General features: G+C 36.2%; 1 protein-coding gene across 5 annotated transcripts in view; it reads right to left on the bottom strand.

The window, feature by feature from the left end:
* IQCM (IQ motif containing M) overlaps nucleotides 1–25,013 on the bottom strand; it is a 417,332-nt gene that overhangs the window by 178,264 nt on the left and 214,055 nt on the right. For all 5 annotated transcript variants that reach the window (XM_070611629.1, XM_070611626.1, XM_070611625.1 and 2 more), the window contains 2 exons: nucleotides 21,350–21,548; nucleotides 8,587–8,731 (listed from right to left, as the gene is read on the bottom strand). In XM_070611629.1, the coding sequence (XP_070467730.1) occupies nucleotides 8,587–8,731; nucleotides 21,350–21,548 (344 nt within the window). The remainder of the gene's footprint in view (nucleotides 1–8,586; nucleotides 8,732–21,349; nucleotides 21,549–25,013) is intronic.

Genomic DNA, 25,013 nt, shown 5'->3' with positions numbered 1-25,013 from the left:
ATCTTATATTTAAGTCTTTAACCCATTCTTAGATATGGTATAAAAAGTGGTCTAGTTTCATTCTTTTGCATGTAGCTGTCAAGTTTTCCCAACACCACTTATTGAAGAGACTCTTTTCCCCATTGTGTACTCTTGCCTCCTTCATCAGAGATTAATTGAATATATAAGTGTAGGTGTATTTCTGTGCTCTCTATTCTCTTCCATTGACCTACGTGTCTGTTTTTGTGCCAGTACCATACTATTTTGATTACTATAGCTTCGTAGTACAGTTTGAGGTCAGGAAGCATGACACCTCCAGCTTTGTTCTTTCCCAGGATTCCCTTGGCTATTTGGAGTCTTTTATGGTTCTACACAAATTTAAAGTTTATTTGTTTTAGTTCTGTGAAAAATGCTATTGAGATTGCAATGAATCTATAGATTGCTTTGGGTAACATGGCCATTAACAATAATAATTCATCCAATCCATGAGAATGGCATATCTTTCCATTTATTTGTGTTGTCTGCAATTTCTTTCATCAATGTTTTATAGTTTTCAGAGTACAGATCTTTCATTTCCTTGGATAAATTTATTCTTAAGTATTTTATTCTTTTTGATGCAATTGTAAATGCGCTTGTTTCCTTAATTTCTCTTTCTGGTTGTTTGTTATTAGTGTATAGAAATGCTACAGATTTCTGTATATTGATTTTGCATCTTGCAACTTTACTGAACTCATTTATTGGTTCTTATATTGTTTTTGTGAAGTATTTCGAGTTTTCTGTACACGTATCATGACATCTGCAAAGAGTGACAATTTTAATTCTTCCTTTCCAATTTGGATGCATTTTACTTTTTTTGCTTGTCTGATTTCTATGGATAGGACTTCTTATACTATACTGAATAAAAGAGGTGAGGATGGGCATCCTTGTCTTTTTCCTAATCTTTGAGGAAAAACCTTTAGTTTTTCACCATTGAATATGATGTTAGCTGTGGGTTCATCATATATGCTCTTTATTATGTTGGGGTACATCCTTCTATACACACTTTGAGAGTTTTTATCATAAATGCATGTTGGATTTTGTCAAATGCTTTTTCTACATCTATTGAGGTGATTGATCGTATGATTTTTATCCTTCATTTGTTAATGTGGTGCATCACGTTGATTGATTTGCAGACATTAAACCATCCTGGCATCCTGGGAGAAATCTCACTTGATCATAGCATATGATGCTTTTAAGATATTGCTGAATTTGGTATGCTAATATTTTGCTGAAGATTTTTGCATCTATGTTCATCAGAGATGTTGGCCTGTAATTTTCTTTTTTTCTAGGGTCTTTGTCTGGTTTTTCAGCGTAATGCATTAGTCTGCATTAGAAAATTTTCCATTGTGATCCAACCTAACTTGACATTTATCTCTAACTTCACACTGTAAGCCAGCAGCAATAAAATAATCATGTTTTTGCTGAGTTTGTTTAGACTTCACCCAAATTTAATATTCCACATTTCTATAGACTACTGGATTGAGTGACTTAGGAGACTTTCTAGCCTTCATAGCTGGCCTCATAGAATGAGTTTGGAAGTGTTCCTTCCTCTTCAATTTTTTTGAATAGTTTGAGGATAAGTATTAACTCTTATTTCAATATTTCGTAGAATTCACCTATGAAACCATCTGGTCCTAGACTTTTGTTTATTGGAAGTTCTTTGATTATTGATTCAATTTCATTGCTAGTTATTGTTCTGTTCAGATTTTCTGTTTCTTCCTGATTCAGTCTTGGAAGATTGTATGTTTCTAGGAATTCACAATTTTTTCTAGGTTGTCCAAATTGTTGGTGTATAATTGTTTGTAGTAATCTCTTATGATCCTTTGTATTTCTGTGGTGTTGGCTGTAACAGCTCTTTCATTTCTGAGTTTATTTATTTGGGCCCTCTCTTTTTTCTTCATTGATGAGTCTAGCTAAAGCTTTATCAATTTTCTGTATCTTTTCAAAGAACCAGCTCTTAGTTTCATTGATCTTTTCTATTGCCTTTTAGTCTTTACTTTATTTATATTCTGATCTTTATTATTTTCTCCCTTCAACTAACTGTGGGCTTTGTTTGTTCTTCTTTTTCTAGTTTATTTAGCTGTAAGGTTAGAGCTACAGCTCTGTTTATCTGAGATTTTTCTTGTTTCCTGAGGTGGGCCTGTATCACTAAAAAGTTCCCTTTTAAAAATGCGTTTGCTATGTCCCATAGATTTTGCAATGTTGTATTTCCATTTTCATTTGTTTCAAGATATTTTTTAATTTCTTCTTTGATTTCTTTGTTAACTCATTGGTTGTTTAATAGCATGTTCTTTAGCCTCCACATGTTTGTGTTTTTTTCATTTTCTTTTTTTTAAGATTGGCACGTGAGCTAACAACTATTGCCAATCTTCTTTTTTTTTTCCTGCTTTTTCTCCCCAAATTCCCTCAGCAGATAGTTCTATATTTTAGTTGTGGGTCCCTCCAGTTCTGGCATGTGGGTCACTACCTCAGTATGGCCCAATGAGTGATGCCATGTCCACACCCAGGATCCAAACCGGTGAAACCCTGGGCTGCTGAAGCAGAGCACATGAACTTAACCACTCGGCCACATGGCTGGTCCCTCAAGTTTTGTTCCTGTAACTGATTTCTAGTGTCATACTGTTGTGGTATGAAAAGATGCTTGATATGATTTCAATCTTCTTAAATTTACTGAGACTTTTTTGTGCCCTAACATGTGACCTATTCTGTTCCATGTGCACATGAAAAGAATGTGTATTCTGCTGTTTTTGGATAAAATATTCTGTATATATCTATTAGTCCATCTAATGAGTCATTTAAGGCCAACGTTTCCCTGTTGATTTTCTGTCTGGATGATCTATTCATTGATGTAAGCGGGGTGTTAAAGTCCCCTACTGTTATTGTATTATTGTCAGTTTCTCCCTTTATGTGTGTTAATATTTGCTTTATGTATTGAGGTGCTCTTATGTTGAGTTCATAGATATTTACAAGTGTTACATCCTCTTGTTGGATTGATATATGTAATACCCTCTTTGTCTCTTGTCACTGTCTTTGTTTTAAAGTCTATTTTGTCTGATATAAGTATTACTACCCCAGCCTGCTTTTCATTTCCATTTGCGTAGAATATCTTTTCCCATCCCTTCACTTTCAGTCTGTGTGTTGATAGATATGAAGTGAGTCTCTTGTAGGCAGCATATATATGGGTCTTTTTTAAATCCATTCAGCCACCTTATGTCTTTTGATTGGAACATTGAGTCCATTTGCATTTAATTATTGATAGGTATGTATTTATTACCATTGTTTTAATTGCTTTCTGGCTGTTTTGTAGTTCTCTGTTTCTTTCTCCTTTTCTTGTTCTCTTCCCTTGTTATCTGGTGCCTTTTTTTAGTGCTATGCTTGTATTCCCTTTTCTTTATTTTTTTGTATCTATTATAGGTTTTTGGTTTGTGGTTACCATGAGGTTCATGTATAACAACCTATGTACATAGAAGTCTATTTTAAGTTGATGGCTGCTTAAGTTTGAATACTTTCTAAAAGCACTATACTTTTACTTCCTCCCTCTACTTTTAATGTTTCTGACATCATATTTTACATCTTTTTATTTTGTGTATTCCTTAACTAATTACTGTAGACATAGATGATTTTACTACTTTTGTCTTTTAACCTTCAAACTAGTCATATGGATGGCTGATTGACCACTTTTACTATATTTGCCATTACCAGTGATGTTTTTTCCTTCATTATTTTCTTATTTCTAGTTATGACCTTTTCTCTTCTGTTTAAATAAGTCCCTTTAATATTTCTTGTAAGGCTAATTTAGTGGTGATGAATAATTTTAGCTTTTTCCTGTCTGGGAAATTCTTTATCACTCCTTCAATTCTGAACGATAACCTTGCTGGGTAGAGTATTCTTGGTTGTAAGTTTTTTCCTTTCAGCACTTTGAATATATTGTGCCACTCCCTTCTGACCTGTAAGATTTCTGCTGAAAAATCAGCTGATAGTATTACGGGGGTTCCCTTCTTATTTTAGTTAGTTTAGTTTTTTAGTTAGGAAAACAATTAGCTGTTTTTCTCTTGCTGCTTTTAAGACTCTTTATCTTTAAATTTTGACATTTTAATTATAATGTGTCTGGGTGTGGGCCTCTTTGGGTTCATCTTATTTGGGATTCTCTGTGCTTCCTGACTTGGATGCCTGTTTCCTTTGCCAGCATGGGGAAGTCCTCAGTCATTATTTCTTCAAATAGGTTTTCTCTTCCTTTCTCTCTCTCTCTTCTCCTTCTGGGACCTGTATAATGCAAATGTAATTATGCTTGATGTTGTTCCAGAGGTCCTGTAAGTGATTCTCATTTTTTTACTCTTTTTCCTTTTGCTGTTCCACTTGGGTGATTTCCACTAGCTCTTCTTCCAGACTGCTGATCCATTCCTCTGTATAATCTAATCTGCTGTTGATTCCCTCTAGTGTGTTTTTCATTTCGGTTATTGTATTCTTCAGCTCTGATTGGTTGTTTTTTATATTTTCTACCTCTTTGTTGAAGTTCTCACTGTGTTCATCCATTCTTCTCCTGAGTTCAGTGAGCATATTCATGACCATTACTTTGAACTCTTTGTCTGGTAGAGTGCTTAACTCTGTTTCACTTAGTTCTTTTTTCTGAGGTTTTGTCTTGTTCTTTCATTTGGAACATATTCCCTTGTCTCCTCATTTTGCCTAACTCTCTGTATTTCTATGTATTAGGTAGATCAGCTTTGTTTCTTGGTCCTGAAGTGGTAGCCTTATGTTGAAGGTGCCAGTGGGGCTCAGTGGCATAATTCTGTCTGATCACCAGAGTCAGGTGCTCCTGGTGTGTCCCCTACTTGGTTGTGTGTGCCCTTCTGTTGTGACTGGGCCACAATTGCTGTGGGTGCACTGGTGTGTGGGGCTGGCCCCCAGAGTGGGAGCTCCAGGGCTGGCCAGGGCTGGTGGGGTAGAGTTGGGGCCACTTTGCAGGGGCACTAGCCAGAGCAGGCCCACAAGGGAATGCCAGGGTGGGGCAAGTGGTACTAGTAAGGTAGACGGAGAGTGTCAGAAATGGTGCTTGCCAGGGTCAGGCCAGCTAGAAAGGAGAGTTAAAAAAAAAATGGTGCCTGCCAGAGCTTCTGTCCCCGGAGAATGTTGCAACAAACCTCTACCCCTTTGGCACGTGCCCAAAAATTAGTCAATGAATCACCTTCACATATAACTCAGGCACTTTTTAAACTGCTGCCTCTGTGCTGTGACAGAGAGAGTGAGTTTGTGCATGAGCCTTTTAAGATAAGAGTCTTGGTTTCTTATAGCCCTCCAGCTCTCTTCAATGTAAGCCCCACTGGTTTTCAAAGCCAGACATTATGGGGGCTTGTCTTCCTGTGCAAGATCCCCTGGGCTGAGGAGGCTGATGTGGGGCTCAGGCCCCTCACTTGTCCAGGAGGACCTCTACGGTTGTGATATCCCTCCTTTTTTGGGTCACTGCACTGGGTTTGAGTCCTAACTAGACCATTTTTCCACCCCTTTTACCCATCTCATTGTGGCTTTTTATTTATATTATTAGTTTGGAAAATCTGTTCTGCTAGTATTCAGATCATCCTCAGTAATAGTTCTATATGTAGTTGTAGTCTGGTATGTCCATGGGAGAAGGTGAGCAAAGGATCTTCCTACTCTGCTATCTTGATCCAAGCTCTCAATCTGACTTTTGTAGTTTTAATTGAGCATTTTATATGATTCCATTTTCTCCCCTTTCATAGCATATCTGTTATACTTCTTCTTTTACTTTTTGTAGTGGTTGCTGTAGAGTTTGCAATGTATGTTTACAGCTAATCCAAGTCCACTTTCAAATAACACTATGCCACTTCATGGATCATCTGAATACTTTACAATAACAAAAAATCTTAATTCCTCCCTCCCATCCCTTGTATAATTGCTGCCATTCACTTCACTTATACATAAGTATACATAAGCATAGATATGTTAGCATATACAAGCAAAATAAGCTATATGCGTAACCATGGATAAGTGAGTACATTGTTAGTATTATTTTGAAGAAACTGTTATCTGTTAGATCACTTAGGAATATGAAAATTAAAAGTTTTTATTTTACCCTCTTATTTCTTCCTCAGTGCTTTTCTTAACTTTACGTAGATCTAAATTTCTGACCTATGTTATTTTCCTTCTCTCTAAAAAACTTCTTTTAATATTTTTTGCAAGGCAGACCTACTAGCAACAAATTCCACCCAATTCTTGCCCATCTAAGAAAGTCCTTCATTTTTGAAGGATAATTTTACAGGGTACAGAATTCCATGTTGGTGGTGTTTTTCTCTCAACACTAAACATTTTACTCCATTCTTCTTGCATGGATTCTGATAAGTCAAATGCAGTTCTTTCCTTTATTCCTCTATAGGCAAGGTGTTTTTCCATCTAGGTTCTTTCAAAATTTTTTCTTTATCTTTGGTTTTCTGTAGTTTGAAGATGACATGCCTAGGTGTAGTTATTTGGAGTTTATTCTGCTTGGTGTTCTCTGAACTTCCTGGATATGTGGTGTGGTGTCTAAGATTAATTTGGGGAAATTCTGTCATTACTGTTTCAAATATTTCTTCTGTTCTTTTCTCTCTTTCTTCTCCTTCTGGTACTCCCAATACACCTATGTTCCTCCTCTACCGTTGTCCCACAGTCCCTGGATATTTTGTTCTTTTTTTTTTCAGTTTTTGTTCTCTTTGCTTTTCAGTTTTCAAGGCTTCTGTTGATATATCTTCTAGCTCAGAGATTCTTTCCTCAGCCACGTCCAATCTACTAATAATCCCATCAAAGACATTCTTCATTTCTGTTACAGTGTTTTGTATCTCTAGCATTTCTTTTTGGTTCTTTCTTAGGATTTTCATCTCTCTGCTTACACTGCCCATCTCTTTTTGCATGCTGCCTACTATATCCATCAGAGCCCTTAGCATATTGATCATAGTTGTTTTAAATCCCAGTCTAATAATTCCAGCATCCCTGCCATGTCTGATTCTGATGCTTGCTTTATCTCTTCAACTTGTGTTTCTTGCCTTTTGGTATACCTTGAAATTTTTTCTGCATAGGCAGACATGACATGTTGGGTAAAAGGAACTACTGTAAATAGACCTTTAGTAATATGGGGATAAAGTATGTGTTGAGGGGGAAGTGTTCTATAGTCCTGTGATTAGATCTCAGTCTCTTAGTGAGCCTATGTCTCTGGACTGTGAGCTTACAAATGGTTCTCAATTTTTTTCTCTTGCTTAGGTGGGACAGGATGGCCAGAGTAGACTAGAGTTGGGTATTTTCCTTCCCTACGTCAGGTAGGCTCTAATAATACCCCAGCCAGTTAGGCTCTGGTTAACTAGTTTCCCTTGAAGGCAGGGCTTGTTAAGAAAAGAGTACTCTGGCATATTTCAAAATTGTTTCTCAGATATATACTGTGGGAATCTGGTCAATCTCCTGGAGATAAATATCACAATACAGAGGTGGTCGCTCTATGACTGGATCTTCCTGGAGTTTTTAACACTCAGAATCATCTTCACTGAGCCTCTAGCCATCTGTGAATTACAGTTCATTTTTCCTACCTGGCCCTGGTTCCCACATTAGTTTCTGCTCAAGAGTCTCTGCTCTGGTAAGCTGTGACTCCCTGTATACATGTGTGTCTCTCTCAATCTTGGGGGCAGCAGTTTGCCCTGGGTCCTCCTCTCTCTTATTGATCCAAGAAGAGTTGTTGATTTTTTTAGTCCATTTAGCTTTTTTACCTGTTACGATGGACTTGTGACTTCCAAGCTCCATACATGTGGAAGCAGAAACCAGAATTCCTCATTTATTATTTTCTAATCAAGAAACTGGCTGTAGTATCTATCTTAATCCTAAGCAATACAGAGTTCACTAAATATAATAGAAATCAACATCTAAGAAACTTAAGATATAAATTGAGGAACTAGTTTTGTGGGTAGAATTTGAACACTAATAAGCAACACATAATGGATATCTCTTTTTTAATCTTCTCAGTGTCCATTAGCTGTTCTTCTGTTTTGTAGTTTTACTTGGGGGAGTTACTCCTCCCCCAATGGATATAGCCTCTGTGCAATGCCCAAGTAAAGCTCTCTGACCTCCCATGGCAAAGTATTGGACACATGACTCAAGCTAAACCAATCAAGTGATGTCTTCCTGGAATTTGAATTCAAAGCACGAGAACAAAAGGTCTTAAGGTGATACTAGCTTATCTATCCCCCAGAAGCAAGTAGAGATTGTCCTTTATTTTTTACTCCTTAGATCTCTGAAGCAGCTTAGGTTTGAGTTCTGTCTGAAATCTGATACTTTAGTTATCTTTCCTATATCTTTCTTTTAAATTTCCTTCTTTCTTTGGTTAGCCACGATGAGTTTTCTGGTGCTTATAAACACAGGATCCTAATAAATGAATCCAAATATACAATATGTCACCTTAAAATGCAAATAGCTTACAGCAATATAAAATATGGTCTACCTTTGGTGCCTACAAGTAACTATATGTGAAATATACATAAAATTTCAATGGTTAAATTAATTCCAAACCTAAAATCAAATCAGAAAGTCTGCATCACTTACATTTTTTTCTGTCCATCCATTCCTCTATCTCTGAAAGGTTTATTATTTGTCTTGTCCTCCAGAGACCAAGTCGATATCTAATACGATGAATTAGTCTGCAGTACATGTTTATAACTGCTCTCAAATTTGGCCCATGATACAAAGCCTATAAAATAGCAATATAGACAGTAAAGTTCCTTATATATTTCTGCTATTTACATTTAATCTGATTTTGCCCCTTTCATTTCATCTGTCTCACCCAGTTTCTTAGATTATGGATGTATTTATTAATATTTATTGCATAGGTGGGTTAAATACATGCATTGTGGAGTGAGATAATCTCCCTGAAATTCAGAGAGCTTCATTATGAGTTGCTTTGTCTCAGACATTCATACTTCCCATAGAATAGGTCTTTCAATGATGGCTACTGTCACAGAAGTTTCCTGGGTTGGTATCCAGATTTCTACAATATGTAGCCCACCCAGCCAGAAAAAAATAAAAGTTTTATTAAAGCATTATTCTGTTATGGATGATTCTTGACCAAGCTATCCACTCTGAGTCCTCAAATCCTTGTATTTCCTCTGAAAATTGTATATTCATGTCTTTTACCTATTTTTCACTGGACTTTTTCAGGTTTTTCTTGTTGATTTCTAAAAAATCTGAATATTAAAGAAATTAACACTTTTCAGCATGTGTGCAAATTTTGTTTTACCAGTTTACCTTTTAACTGTGACTATATTTTTCTGCATATGAATTTTCTACATTCTACTACAATACACTTTTAAAAATTAGAGTATACAAATTCATCTATTTCAGTTTTTTCTTTTCTAAATAGCCAGTTCCATTTTATTTATTGATTAGATTATTTTTACTTTTTTACATTTTGTAGCTCATTAATTTCTCTACGTATCTTTATTAATCCTTTTTTGGGGGGGGGGGTATTTTCCCATTCTCAACTTCTTGAATTAAAGACTCGATTTATCCATTTTCATTATTTTTTCTTTTTAGGAATGTATTTAAGTTCATGAATTTTCCTCTGAGCCAGTTTTCCTTTGATGTGCTGTGCATACCATTTTACAAGTGATAAAACTGAAGCATAATATCTTTAAGTAACTTTCCCAAGGTCCCATAGCTATTAAGTTGCAGAATTGATTTTAAAACCAAAACAGGGACACTCCAGAGCCTAAACTGTAAATTATACACTATATTCCTCTTAATTTCCTTGAATTTAGTATTTTTCATCCATTCTGTGAATTTTTGTTTTGGTTTTGTTCCTAGTACATTTATTTTTATTATAGTTATGATTGTTCTTGCTCTTGTAATTTATTTTCTGTTTTGTGGGGTTCTTTAAAGGTTGTTTTTATCATTTTATTCACTTAATTTTGTGGTCCTTCTCTGCAATTTTTAAACACCATGTTCAAGACTATATTTCTTAATTTATCAATATTATCAATTAAGTAATATTTCTTGATTTGCCTGAATGAAAAAACTAAACTAGCGTTATTTCACTATTCTCCTTTCTCCTTCCATCTGAATTTTATAAAAATTTAAGCAGATTCTGAATGTTTGCTAATATTTTTCAACATTTAATAACATTTTCCAATGTACATTTTTAATATGCCTTTTGTTCAGTAGGTTCTTGCTAGGTTTTTTTTCTTTTTTGGCCTTTTGCTTTTGGGGATTTTTTAATAATAAACCAGTCTCTTTTGGAGCACTCCCCACCATATGAATTTTAGTGGGAGGCAGAATTCATCTTCTACAATTTGAAGCCACAAAACAGATTCTCATGACTCCAAGCCTCCTCTGTTGCTAGAATGCAGACACATGACAAAGTTTCATCCATTATCTGTACCAGCCCCAGGTTTTTGAATCAAAACTAATAATGCTTTTAAAAGTGAAACAGTAGGGAAACTATTTGTGTGGTAGAGTAACCGTGGCAGCAATATCCATTTTTCAAGGGCAGCATTTGTGGAGGCAGGAAATCCAGGATTCAGTATCTGCATCAGACTCTTTCTGTGCAGGATTTGGCTGGAGTCCTGAGAACTATCTAGTCTTCATCATTTCTTCATGTTTCTGAGCTTAGACTTCTGTCCAATATTTTACTCAATATCTTTCTGCTTAAATCTGTCAGTAGGTTTCTTTTGCTTATAATTAAGAATCAAGCAATGTTTTAATTGTATCCTTGGAACATGAGAATAAAGGTCCCTGCTTGGAGTGTGCTGCTCAGATGGATGATGGCATCTGCTAAGAAAGCAGAGGCATTGGACAGCCATCAAATCCAATTTGAGTGTCTTTCCCTCTGAACGTAATAAATCCCCTTTTTGAGGACACAACCCGTCTTACGAGTAAACCCTTCTCAGATCTAAGGCGTTCAAAAGGTTGCCTGGGAGGTTTTCACAGTTAAGAAGCTGGGTCAGAGAAAATGACAATGGTCCATCTGTGTGATTCTTATTATAGCATACCTCTCTGCCAGTCTTCCACATAGAAATATGCCTCAGCTACGGTGCTATGTACATTTCAGTATGTAAATCTTTCACCATAATTCTAAACATTTCTTGAGATAGAATTTATCAGAAAAATGTACAAATTCATATTTACAACAGCAGTATGGGAATATAAAAGACTCACTGAAAATTAGTGATGATATTTTTCCAATCCATGTTGACTTAAAGGGTAAATGTATCAAATGTATCACACATCAACATTTTTTAAATTTTCAGAATGCATTTTCAGTATGTCTTTTGTTTGATATCACCATATCTTTTTTAAAAAGTAATGAATTAATTGCTTGTTTGAAGAATCCTGCTACCATTTGACACTTAGCGAAAATTAGTTTCTTTGATTACTAGCGAGAGTAGCTTCTTTTCATGTTTACTAGCCATTTATCTCTCTTTCTGTGAAGTACCAGTTCATGTCCTCTACCTTTTTCTCTATGATTATTTTAGTGCTTCTTATCAGTTTATACAAGATCTTTACATGTTGAGTATTTTTAACCTTTGTGCAATATTTCAGCAAATGTTTTTCCACAGTTTAACTTTCTAACTTTTAAAAAATGATGTTATAAACATATAAACAAAATTTTGACCACATTTATTGATTGAAGTCAAACTTGTCTAAACACTTACATAGGACACTATCCAAAAGAGTGTCTATTCAGAAATCTTACAAAAACAAAAAGGAAAAAGATTTTAAGTGACTAAGCCTATACAAATAAAGTTGAACATTCTGAAAAGTTATCTTAGGTGCACACACAGAAACACACAAATATACAAGCCACAAATAACATTAAGTGTGATTTTTCTATTCACTTCCCCATCCACTAAGGAATTAGTTAAGCCCCTAGCCACACACGTGTAGTTAAAGGACACCTCTCTCTTGGGTTTGGTTCTTCTCTTTTTCAGGCCTCTTCTCTGTGTCTCCTGCTGTTGTCCCCTATTCTGATCTAAGTCAGAATGATTATTTTTATTATTACCTGAAGCACATGCTCAATCATTCTATCTCTAATTGCTTAGTATAGAGACTGTAAGTAACTACTCTTGGTCAACTGTATCACTAAATCTTGTTTTTCTCTCATACACCTCTGCTAAACATTAGTAGTAGCTCCTGATTGCCAGAGTTGATGCCTCTCTATATGAATGCAGCTTTGGCTCTCCACATCATCTCCCTTATGTAGGCACACTCTGATTGGCTCTGCAGTATCAGAAGGGAGTTTTACCTAGCTTCGGTTTTTGGAAGGACACTCCAATGTCCATGCTGAGCCTGATCTGAGAAAAAACTCAATTTTTAAATAATTATCAGATATTGTTGCTACCAGAATGGCCTAATATTTTAAAGTGTCTGGAGCTAGACAGACTTAGGTTTGATCTTAAAATCTGAATATGCCACTGGAGAGGTGTGTAGCTTTAAACAAGCTATGTTACCTCTCTATGCCTTACTTTTCATAATTACTAAAGATAATTATACAACCTAGAGGAATGGTGCCACTCCAATTCTTCATCACCAACCTCAACTGGGTTCTCAAAGTGGCTTGGAAATTCACTTGTAGTTCTAGGCACCTCTCTTTCTGCCATTTTATGTAGAAACTCAGTCTCCTCAAGCATTCAAACTCACCATCTAAATGCTCACTCTCAGCAAATGACCTTGTCCCCTACTTCACTGAGAGGAAAAAGAAATTCTTAGATTATTGCTATCTCAACTTCTTATCACCAAATCTAAAGAGTCAACTGCATCTTCAACCTTCCTTGCTCTTACAACAGAAAAATATGCCTCCTCTTACCTAAGGCTAATCTGTCATGTGTCTTATAAACCCACCCCCTCCATACTTCTTAGCCTTGTAATATGGATTATCCTCATCTCTCTTGTATCATCAACCTTTCCCTCCTATTGGCTTTCTGCAATGAGCACTTAAATATACTTAAGTATTTTCCACCTTAAACTATCCTTCCATAAACCTCACAGTGTCTCATTTTTATCTATTGCAGACGTTTTCACTTCCTTGCTTTCAACACATCACTCTACTGAAACTTACCAAGGTCATCCATGAGCTCATTGTTGCAAAAGACAAAAAATCCTGCATTAGACTCCATTCTTAGCAGTATTAGAGACTACTGACCTAACTCTCTTTTTTATACTGTCTCTGAACTTCCTTGATATAGCATATTCTGGTTTTCTTCTTACCTCTCTGGCTATTGCTTCATTGTTTGTGGAATCATCATCTTCTGCCTTCCCCTTGAACATTGGTCTTTCTCACTCTTACTTTACATGCTTCTCTCCTTACTCTATATACTCTCCTTAGCAATGACATCAACTTCTATGGCTCCAATAAGTATCCCTAATAATGATTCTCAAATCTATGGATGGAGGCAGAGTACAGGAGGGCATCCTTGGTTAGAGAGCTGAACGAAAATATTTAGAGAAGAGCTTTCAAATTTCACATCCTCTGACCCCAATATGCTATTTATATATCCTTCATCATGTTAAAAATAACTTACTTAAAACCTGTGTTAGGTTCCCAATATGTGTCAGGAATATTCTAGACCTTGTGAATGGATTACTGAACAAAAAAGACAAAATTCCTGTCTCAGGGAGTTACAGTCTAGTGGAAGGAACAATAATCCAATAAACAAATATGTGTGTGTTAGGGGGCAATAAGTGGTATGAAGAACAATAAGGTGTTTTAAATGGAAAAGGGAATGACCAGAGTGGGTGTTATTTTTTATAGGGTAGTATGAGGCAGGCTATTTGATGATGTAACAATGAACAGAGACCTGAACGAAATAAGAGAGCTATGACGTAAAGAGCTTTCTCAGAGATACAATGAGAATCATTGCTAAGTTGAGTTACTTTTATGGGTGTGAGGGTTTTATATTCTTCCTCAGGTGTGTAAAGGTAGAAAGGAATTTAAGAACAACTGATGAATCCTAATTGTTTCCTTATGGTCCAATTTTCCTTCTGAACTTTGGACCCATATACCCAGCTGCCTCCCAGATATCTCAAAGATTTCCCACAGGCACTTCAAACTCACAGTGTCGAAAATTGGACTCTATCTCCTTTTCTTCCCCACCACCCGCTCTTCCTTTTAAGCTCTGTATTTCACAACCATCCATCAGGTTGCCCAAGACAAAAATCAAGGAATCATTCTTGACTCCTCCCTCTCCCTTAGATCCAAATCCAGTCAAATCTAATGTCCTATTTATGGTCTATCTCTCCAGCCCGAACTCAAGCCACCATGATCATGCACTGGATTATTGAAAAAGCATATTAATTGTTCTCCCTCTAATTTTGTCTTCCTTTTCCTCAAATTCATTGCCCAGAGTCAATAATTATTCTAAAATACAAATTATTCACGTCAGTGATTTGCTTTAAAGTCATCTGTTCCATGCATGACGTGCAAAGTATAAACTCCTTAGCATAGTTTTTAATAACATTCTTAATCTGACTCCTGGCTTCAGCTTCCTCTACTGCCACTGTCCTCTCAACCATCCCCCTGACCCTTAAATATTCTATCTCATCTAAAGCCATTGATATTGTCTTTCCCTGTACCTACAACAAAACACAACTAGCCCTCATCCTCAAGATCTCAATTTATTGGCATTATTCAACCCCACACCAGATACAGCCGTTTGGGTTAAATGGTCTTTCTATGTTCTCTAATAGTACTTAAGACTCTTAGTTATCTGCATTTCTCTCTGGACTATATGCTCTATGAGATCACACACCAGGCAAGAAAGTGGACCTAGTACACAGCAACTATTATAAACATTTTAAAAAACTATTCTTAAATAAATCACCATAGTTCTCCTGGTTCCTTGTAGCTAACACATTTATGTAATAAAATTTTCTGTATAAGGTCATCTGTGCCATGGGGGCTATGAACAGGCTTCAGGGTTTTCTTATTGTCTCTGTTTTGTTTTTTGAGATAATGAGGAAATCCCTAACTTACCAAATTTTCAAAGGAATCCGTAACCTCCCAAAGATTAAAGACCACTAACTTATGCATGGGATAGTGCTATGATAACCCTAAAATCCTGATTTTCCAGGATTATTCCAATTTTATTTATTCAACAAATATTTATTCAAAGCCAATTCTGAACACTTTTTCTTACTGCCACCACCAGACATTCAAGTGTCCTGGAATTTCAGTATTTTTGGCAAATAGCAACTAGATATCAACTTAAGACTAAAATTTAAATGATAAATATTTAGAGAAAAATGTTGAAATTAAGTAAACTTTTAGAGGCATTACACTGAGGAAAATACTGTTTTTTGTGTCTTTACGATTTTTTTAGATCTTTATTACTTATACCAAAACACATGCAAACAAACAACACAGAGATTTTTAAAAGGTAAAGGACATTTTGAATGGTGGAAATCAATAATGCTGATAGCTAAATGTAGCAATCTCTGTGGTCTCCTTATGACTGGTATGACAATTCAATGCTTCTTCATTATTTCTAAATAAACCCAAACTGGAGCATTTCACAGGAAATGGTGGAAATTGTACAGTCTCTTGAGGTATCTTAAAGTTATGGTTTAGCAGACTTTGTCCACAGCCGCAAGCTCTGAAGTGGCAGCCAAACAATATGACTATAGAAGTTTCCCAGACGAGGGATTGCCACAGTGCTGACAATTACCCAGTGATTTGCTGTACAGCCCCTAGAGCAGAAAGGTCTATCAAGAATTCCCCCAGGGGCCGGCCCCGTGGCCGAGTGGTTAAGTTCACGTGCTCCGCTGCAGGCGGCCCAGTGTTTCGTTGATTTGAATCCTGGGCGCGGACACGGCACTGCTCATCAAACCACGCTGAGGCTGCATCCCACGTGCCACAACTAGAAGGACCCACAGCTAAGAATATACAACTATGTACTGGGGGGCTTTGGGGAGAAAAAGTAAAGAAATAAAATCTTAAAAAAAAAAAAAGAATTCCCCCAACAGCAACCCTGCACATGGGCACAGTCCTGGAACCTGACTATGTATCCATTACATGACTGCTGCTCTCACATTTCGACAGTAGCAAAACAACATTAACCATATCAATAGAGTAGCCATCCAAGATACAAAGCACCATGCCAATGAGGAAATAAAAAAGAAAATCAATGGTCATAACAAATTTTATAAGCAAAGCAAAGTCAACAATCTAGTTTATATTGGCTCTGACCCTGTAAAAGTGCTTCCCATTCTTTACATCTCAAATTCTACCTCCACATAGAAAGTCAACATTTTCTTGTTAGTCTCTCCTTTTCACCAACATTATGGACCCATTCTTGCTCTCTAAGTTTTCTATACCCATTTTTGTCCCAGAGATTATGAACGACTCTATAATTCTCTCCAATAGCAGGAAATTCTATAATTAAATTAAATTATAAGACAAATATCTTATCATATATATGATATATGTGACATATTTTCTATACTTACATATATCATATACATATGAATCATTAGAGTGCCCTGATAAACGTCTTCAACTATATTTTGTTGAATTAATTTATCAATTCAGTAGATATTTATTGAATACCTACCATATGCCAAACACTATTCTAGGCATTTGAACACAGCAGCAAACAAGACAAAAACAATATAAACATACACAGACAAGTAAATAAACAAGAAAAATAGCAAATAATAAGTGCATATAGTTAAAATGATAGAGACTGCTATAAATATAAAAATAAAGGGTATATACTCCCAAATAAGCCAGATAAATTGTAGTGCCCATGACAGACATGTAAACAAAAGATCACAATGTAGAAAACTGAGCACAAAAATGACCAAAAGAATGGAGGAATCAGCTCTGCTTGATGGACCAGGGAGGCTGTATAAGTGCATATATTTAAGGAAGATCTTGAAGGATGAGTTGGAGTTTATTAGATTAGGAAGAGTAGTCTAGCCTGAGAGAACAGCATAAAAATGTAAGATAATAGGAAACAACCAGGGAATTAAAAGATTTGGGCTTTGGTAGAGCATAGAGTATTAGTGGGGAAGGGTCATGTGTTGAAGCTGGACAGTGGGCAAGAGTCAGACAACAGAAGTCATGTGTAGTATGTTAGCAAATTCATACTTTATCCTATAGGCAACATCAAAAGACTGTAAGAAATGAAATAAGATAATCAGAGTGGAATTTCCTCAAGTGCATATGACAAATTAGATGGGAGTAGGAAGAAAAGAGACCAGTTATGAGACTATTGTAGTTTTCCATGAGAGGGTTCATAAATAGAAGCTGCAGAAAGAAATACAGAGAGGAAGAGCAGCACAAGAAACATTACAGAAGTGGTAACCAATTGAATATGGGGGTAAGGAAGTTGAAGGGGTCTAAGAAAACTCCAGGTGTATAGCTTGGACACTGGGTGAGGAATAGGTCATCAAGATAGCCAGCACAGGAAAGGAAGAGCTTTGTGGAGTAAGAAAATGAGTTCATTTAAGGCTATGTGGAGTTTGGACATTTCAAGTAGGCAATTTAATGCCTGAATCTGGAGCTAGAGAAATAGGTCTGGGATACAGATTTAGATTAGATTAGAGAGCAATCAGCCACAATGTAGTTCAAGCAAATGACATGTAGAACAAGCATGAGCTTTGGAGTCAAACAAACATGGGTTTGAATTCTAGCTCTGTCACTCACCAGCAGTGTGATTTTGAGAAAATGACTTAATTTCTCTGAGCTTCAATTTCTTCACCTATAAAATGGATATAGCGGCTACCTCATAGAAAGTTTACTGAAAGATTAAGTATAAAGAATGTGTACTTTTTGTCAGAGTTTTACACACATTAACATGTTTGATCATCAGAACTACATATGTACATTATACATACATATTAATTCATGTATAAATATACACAGAGAGATAGGCATATGGATCACCTTCTAACAACATCACTGTGTTCTCAGAGAAATGCATTTGGGGTGCCCACTGCAAGGCATTTGAGAAGGTTCCTCCCAGAAGAGCCAGGAATTTGAGTGGGCACCCCTGATCTATTCTTCTATTTTTATTTGGTTCCCCAAATTCCTTATAGGAGTAAAACTTTAACCCTCAAAGTGAGGACATTTTTGTATTCTCTCAAAGGTTTTCCAGGATCTATCCACTCAGATTCCTTTGCAATTACCCAGCCAAAATAGGTCCTTAGGATTTATTCTGAAAGGCAGATTTTCTATTTATAAAAGTTGTTCAGGTGGATGTGTGTGTTTCTAGTTCTTTTTAAGTTAAATGTTTACACTCTCCAAGAGTACCCAGGAATGTGAGAAGTGGAGGAAAGCTTTTTCTTCAGGAATGACACCAGCATCATGGCAGCGTGAGCTCTCCCGGCAAGCGCTCCCCTCCACAATACAATGAAAAAGACATTCATACTCCAACAGAGGACAACCATACAACACAAAAGACATCTGAGACACCCACACAGCCATAGGTTGGAGGGTGGAGAGGCAGAAGCCCCCCTCAGAGAAGGTGGAATGGGGTAAGAGAAAACTTCACTCCTTCCCCAAAAGACTGCAATCTGGAACTGCATGTGGTCTCCAAGTGGGAAGGAAGGGGGCAGGGTGAATCCATTTGCAGGAACATCAAAGATCTCAGAGGTCCCTCATCACCTAGGGGAAAGCCCCTACCAAGGTGAAAGCTATCAAGGGAGTGACTTCATCAAGCCAACACCCCAGGAGAGCAGATAGTGAGGGCAGAGAGAGAAAACCCCAAGAGCATGAAGAAGAAAGCACACCTCCCCCCACCTGCCCAGCACCAGCTCCAATGCCTGGGACCCTGATGAAACACACATGGCTCAGAATATACAGCTCTTGACCCCCACCCAGTGACAATAAGTGGTAACTGTGACCAAATAATACCACAATACAAAGGAACAAAGCCATGCCCTCTAGCAATATCAAAAATTACATTAAATCTCCAGACCAGAGAGAAAATTACAAGTACCCAAAAATCAGTCCTGAAGACACAGAAATATGTAATCTAAGTGCAAAGAATTCAAAATAGTTATCAAAACACTCAACAAGTTAAAAGAGAATGTAGAGAAACAATTCAATAAGTTCAGGAGCTACTTCACAAAAGAGATTGAAACTATAAAGAAGAGCCAATCAGAAATATTGGAGATGAAAGGCACAACAGATGAGATAACACAAAATATGGATTCCCTGAACACTCAAGTGGACATCATAGATGAGCGAATCAGCATAATCAAGGACAGACATATTGAAATGCTCCAGATAGAGGAGGAGAGAGAACTAAGACTAAAAAGAAACAAAGAAAGCCTGAGAGAAATATCCTGCTCAATTAGGAAATGCAACATAAGAATTACAGGTATTCCAGAGGAAGAAGAGAAGGAGAATGGAGCAGAAAGTTTGTTCAAAGAAATAATAGCAAAGAACTTCCCAAACCTGGGGAAGGAGATGGAAATCCATGTGAAAGATACTATCAGATCTCCTAAATATGTCAATGTAAAAAGACCTACAGCAAGGCATATAGTAGTGAAATTGGCAAAAGTGAATGACAAAGAAAAAATAGTAAGGGCAGCAAGGCAGAAGAAAATAACCTACAAAAGGACCCCTATCAGGTCTTCAGTGGATTTCTCTGCAGAAACCTTACAGCTAGGAGAGACTGGAATGACATATTGAAATCTTTCAAGGACAAAAACTTTCAGCCAAGAACACTCTATCCAGTGAAAATATCCTTCAGATATGAAGGAGAAATAAAAACTTTCGCAGATAAACAAAGCTAAGGTAGTTCATAGCCACAAGACTCCCCTCTACAAGAAATCCTCAAGAAGGCCCTCATACTTGAAAAAAAAAGGGAGAAAGGGGTTATAAAGCACAGATTAAAGAGATAAATAGGTAGACAAAATCAGAAAATTGTAGCTATACATCAGAACAGGTTAGCAAATACTCAAGTATAACATTAAAGATAGAGAGAAGGAAAACATCAAAAACAAAGATAATCTTGTCATTTTAATCACAAACTCACAACACAAGATGGAATAAGATGTGACAAAACAACATAGAAGGGGAAGAGGAGGGGACTGAATCTGTTTAGTCTAAGGAAATAAAAGTCCATCAGAAAATGGGCTCTCTTATCTACGAGATTTTGCATGCAAACCTCAGTGTAACCACTAAACAAATAAGTAGAACAGAGAAACAAATAATAAATAAGGAAAAAACAAAGAAACCCAACATAAAAAAACTACATAACTCAACTGGTAGACCAAAACACATGGATGAGAAACAAAGGAAATGCAGGAGAAACAGAAAACAAGTGATAAAACGGCAGCAATAAGCCCTCATATATTGATAATCACCCAAAATGTAAATGGATTGAATTATCCAATAAAAAGACACAGAGTGGCGAGATGGATTAAAGATCAAGATCCAACAATATGCTGCCTCCAGGAAACACATCTCAGCTCCAATGACAAACACAAGCTCAGGGTGAAGGGATGGAAGACAGTACTCTGGCTAACAGCAAACGAAAGCAGGTGTCACCGTACTTATATCAGACAAAGTGGACTTCAAGATAAGACAGGTAAACAGAGACAAAGAAGGGCAGTATGTGATGATCAAAGGGACACTTCACCAAGAAAACATAACACTTATAAATATCTATGTACCCAACACAGAAGCACCAAAGTAGATAAAGCAACTATTAACAAATCTAAAAGGAGATATTAATAATAACACAATAATAGTAGGGGACCTAAACACTCCACTCACATCAATGGATAGATCATCCAGACAGAAAATCAACAAGGAAACAGTGGAATTAAATGAAAAGCTACACCAGTTGGACTTAATAGACATATATAGAACACTCTATCCAAAAACAGCAGAATACACATTCTTCTCAAGTGCTCATGGAACATTCTCAATGATAGAACATATGTTGGGAAACAAGGCATGCCTCAGTAAATTTAAGAAGATTGAAATAATAACAAGCATCTTTTCTGATCGCAATGCTATGAAGCTAGAAAATAATTACAAGGAAAGCTCTTCAGAGGATAAACAGATAGCAAAGGAGAAACAAAATTAGTGCAAAGACAGGTGGTCCTGGCCTAGAGTAAAAGCAGTCTACTTTTGGGTGAAGGATAAGTCAGGCCTTTTGTTCACAGTCTCCAGCTGGACACAATCTGAAACTGTCAGCAGAGTAGACTATTCATCACATTGTCTTAATTCAAAGAAGTTAGACAGAACTTTATTTAGAAAAATCATAGACAAATTGACCAGGTGACTATTCAAAATTTTACTTAATTGAATATACATGAGAAATTTTAAACACATTATAATATTTAACATATACTTTACCTTGATCATTATTCTTCGTAATCTTTTGCGTTCGAGCCACCCTCTGACATATGCCTGCATGATGGTGACCATTTTAACAAATTTTTTGTTAATTATGAATTTATTTCTTTCCCGGAACACCTGGAAGATTTCTATGTGTGGTCCAATTCTTTTAACTTTATTGTCAAGTTTATCACTTTTATTTAGAATAGACTCTGGCCTAAAAATAAAATATAGAACTTTCTTATTATAGTTATTAAGAAGAATAAACATTCCTGAAAAGTCTTAAATTCATTTCAATGATGAATATATAGAAACAGGAAATGTAATTTGTACATAGAATTCATATACATCACCTGAACATGTCAATACAGTTCACCAAAAAGGGTTAAATATGCCAGAATCAATATAACATGTATAAAATTAACCTTCTAAAGAAAGGAAATCCAAAAGAAAGTGAACTTGTCAAAGTTTATCCACAACTATTCAAATGAACGATATAGTACCTAAGGAACACAATATGTTCATGTGACAGATAGAGCAAGTTAGTCAAAATAATTTTCCTGTCCCAGAAATTGTTTTAAACTAAAAACTACTTCAAATTATTTGGCATTGATATTCTGCTTACCAAACATCATCTTAAAAGTAATTCTATGTTTCAAATGCTCTCAACTGAGAGGCATGGGAGAGTATTGGTAAGGTCATGGACTGTGGGATCACAGAAGCTACCAACCATAATGGAGACCATGACAAGCCCTGCAATACTGACATGGCCCTTGCAGTGATGATAAACACGTGAGAAAACTGCAGACTTTCTACCATGAACAGACATTCTGTAACTCTAGTAATCTGCTTTTCTCTTTTATATATCTGTTGTGCTTTTTATACAGTAATCAGTATTTTCAAAGTCTTCCAAAGGTCAAAGTCTAGTTTCCTTGAGGTTCTCAGCATACAAAAGTCCTGTTTTCTTCTTAATCAATTTTTGTTTCTGCATCTTTCACAGCTGAAGTTCCAAAAAGATGCTCAGGTCAATTCATACACCAGAGCTGAGTCTTGAACAAAAAGTGTGCTGTATATAAACCTCTGAATCCTAGGCCCAACTTTCTTGATTCTCAGAGTGAATATCCCTGACTCTGTTTCTGCATTTTTTTTTCTCTGAGTCTGTTGTGATGTCTGCATTAAGCTGGTTCTTGATGAGTCCTGTTCTGTTTTGTATATGGCCATTATTTTTCTTCCCGTGGTGACTGAAATGTTGAGAGTCTGATTTTGATTATTTGACCCAGCCATCTAGTCTCTGTTGGGTGGTAGATGGTAGATGACAGAGAATTCTAGCTCTGCCTTTTTCATTTGTCTTTTCTGTTAGTTTGTCTTGAAGCTTATGGTATTTTCTGATATGCCCTGTACTGTAGGTTATTTGAAAACCAGTATAGCTGACATCATTCAAGAGATAATTTAGTGCCCACAGGAATGGAGATCAGCTCCAGATGAAGAAACTTTCCTAACAACTATTCCTTGGAGATCTTTTTTTGACTACCTGACCTTCCTATTCCTAAGCAGCCACAATTGACCGGTGAAATTTTCTCAGGCACAGAAAACTGTGCTCCATATTTACTTTTGACCTATAGTTAAAGATACAGAACTGAGGCTGTTAGTTCTCTTTGTGCTTGTGTGTATAAATGAAAAAAGTCCTTTCTCCTCTTGTAAAAGAAAGGAAGTTAGCCTTGTACAATGTTCTTGTAACTATAGCTCTTTTGTATCTGTACCTGGTTCTTTCTCTCATTTTCTCTCTTGAGAAAACTTTGGTAGATTAATGAGTCAAAAATATATCATTTTGTGCTCTGTAGAAATATCTTATTTAAATAGAAAAAGCTACCAGAAAAAGTAAAGAAAACTAAGTGAATTTTTCTGTTTGTTTGTTTAAATTAAGATTGATTTCGAACAGCTTAAAAAGAGAGAGCTCTGCCTTCTAAGAGGATTTTTGCTTGGTTAATATAACAATTTTTATGAATGGGCCTCAACATATGAGATAAACTGGGAATGCAGATAAAATGGAAATGATTACTTCTGGCTTGTTCAGAGTTTCAAGATCTACTGTGAAATCTAAAGAATTCTGATTTCATGACGTTTTCTCCTTTCTCTCAGAAGAAATAAAAGAAGTGTTATAAAAATACCCAAATGAGCCAGGTTTATACCCAAAGTTCCATGTTTTAACAACAAGGTGTAAATAAATCTTAAAGGGATATGTGTGATTGATTGTAAGGTGATGTGTCATGTGTATTGCTAAAGCACCAGCAGTGGTCACTAGAGCTCCGCTGGTCTCCTACGTTGCCTTGAACGTCACAGAGTTCTTAGTCACCTACTGAAAAGTGTGTGTGTATGTGTGTGTGTGTGTGTGTGTGTGTGTGTATGAGAGAGAGAGAGAGACAGAAGTGAAATTAGTTATTTCAATTTCTAAATTTCAATTAGTTATTTCAAAAAGCTGTAGTTAATATGAGTGATTGGAACTATATTAAGTAAAATAATAATGAAGAAATGCAACATGTTCACAAAATGACAGATGTGTTTTGTCTGTTTTTTTATCAACTGAAAAAGGAAGGAATTTTATCTTAAGCCCTAGACATATGGATTTTGATCAATAGTACATCTATAAATAACTGGAATGTTAAAAATAAAGTAAAGGGAAATTTGAGGTTGAAAAATAATTTATAGAAGGCTTGATGGAAAGTGAATTGTATTTACAAATAATGGGTTTGAAAAGAAGCTGTGAAATTTACCAAATTTTGACAAAGTTAGGTCAATTTTGATGAGCTTAATCATAAAACAGAAAAACGCTTGTGAATCCTTGACTATAAAATGTTACATAGGTGGGATACAAAAGAGTAAGCTTAGAATTTGATTTACTTTCTGTTACATTGACAAACTGATTTTTTAATACAGTCTGCTCTTAATTTGACACAGGAAATATCATTCAGTGCCTTCAATATAGTTTGCCTAGAAAACAAAAGTTCCTTATATCAAAAAACATTCCTTTTGTCATGATTATGAATCTGTTTTTCTTCTTTGTGATATACTTCTTGCAAAGTCTCGTATTTCTAATATGCTACTTGTGGCTGTGTTACTTTCTTTTTACTCTAAAAGCACCAATGACTTTTGCTCATATTTTCCCTCCTCTGACAATTCTTTCTAATATTGTTTTTCCCAAATTCAAGGCCCAAATTTAAAAACAAACTGTTATGATGTCTTTTTAACCTACTTTTGGGTGTCCCAGATGACTACAGGATCATACTAAAGACTCTCTTCTTCACTATATAAGAGGGATGTCAGAAATGGTAAGGTATGTTTGGCATAATTGTTATATAGATGAGTTACAGATGGCTATTGTATATTGGCCCCTATGTTGCTTACTTCTTACATTGGGTCAGGACCATTAGCTCAAAAGCCTGCTTACTCCAAACTTAAAATTTTTAGACACCCAACTGCTTTAAATATGTCCCAAATAAGCACATTTTTAGCCATTTAGAGCTTGCCTGCTTTGCGTATGCTATGAAACTGCCACCAACATCTGCTTGCCACAGATAAGACACACTCTGGGACCATGAAAGACTCCAAGCCACTGCTGCCTTCCAGAGCTCTCTGACCCAGAGAGTCCTCATCTTGCTGCTGAGAGACATCAGCTAGACATGTA

This window comes from Equus przewalskii, chromosome 2 (genome assembly GCF_037783145.1).
Source record: "Equus przewalskii isolate Varuska chromosome 2, EquPr2, whole genome shotgun sequence".
Taxonomy (NCBI): Eukaryota; Metazoa; Chordata; class Mammalia; order Perissodactyla; family Equidae; genus Equus; species Equus przewalskii.
Note: the sequence above shows the minus strand (reverse complement) of the source record. Positions and strands in the feature narration are given on the sequence as shown.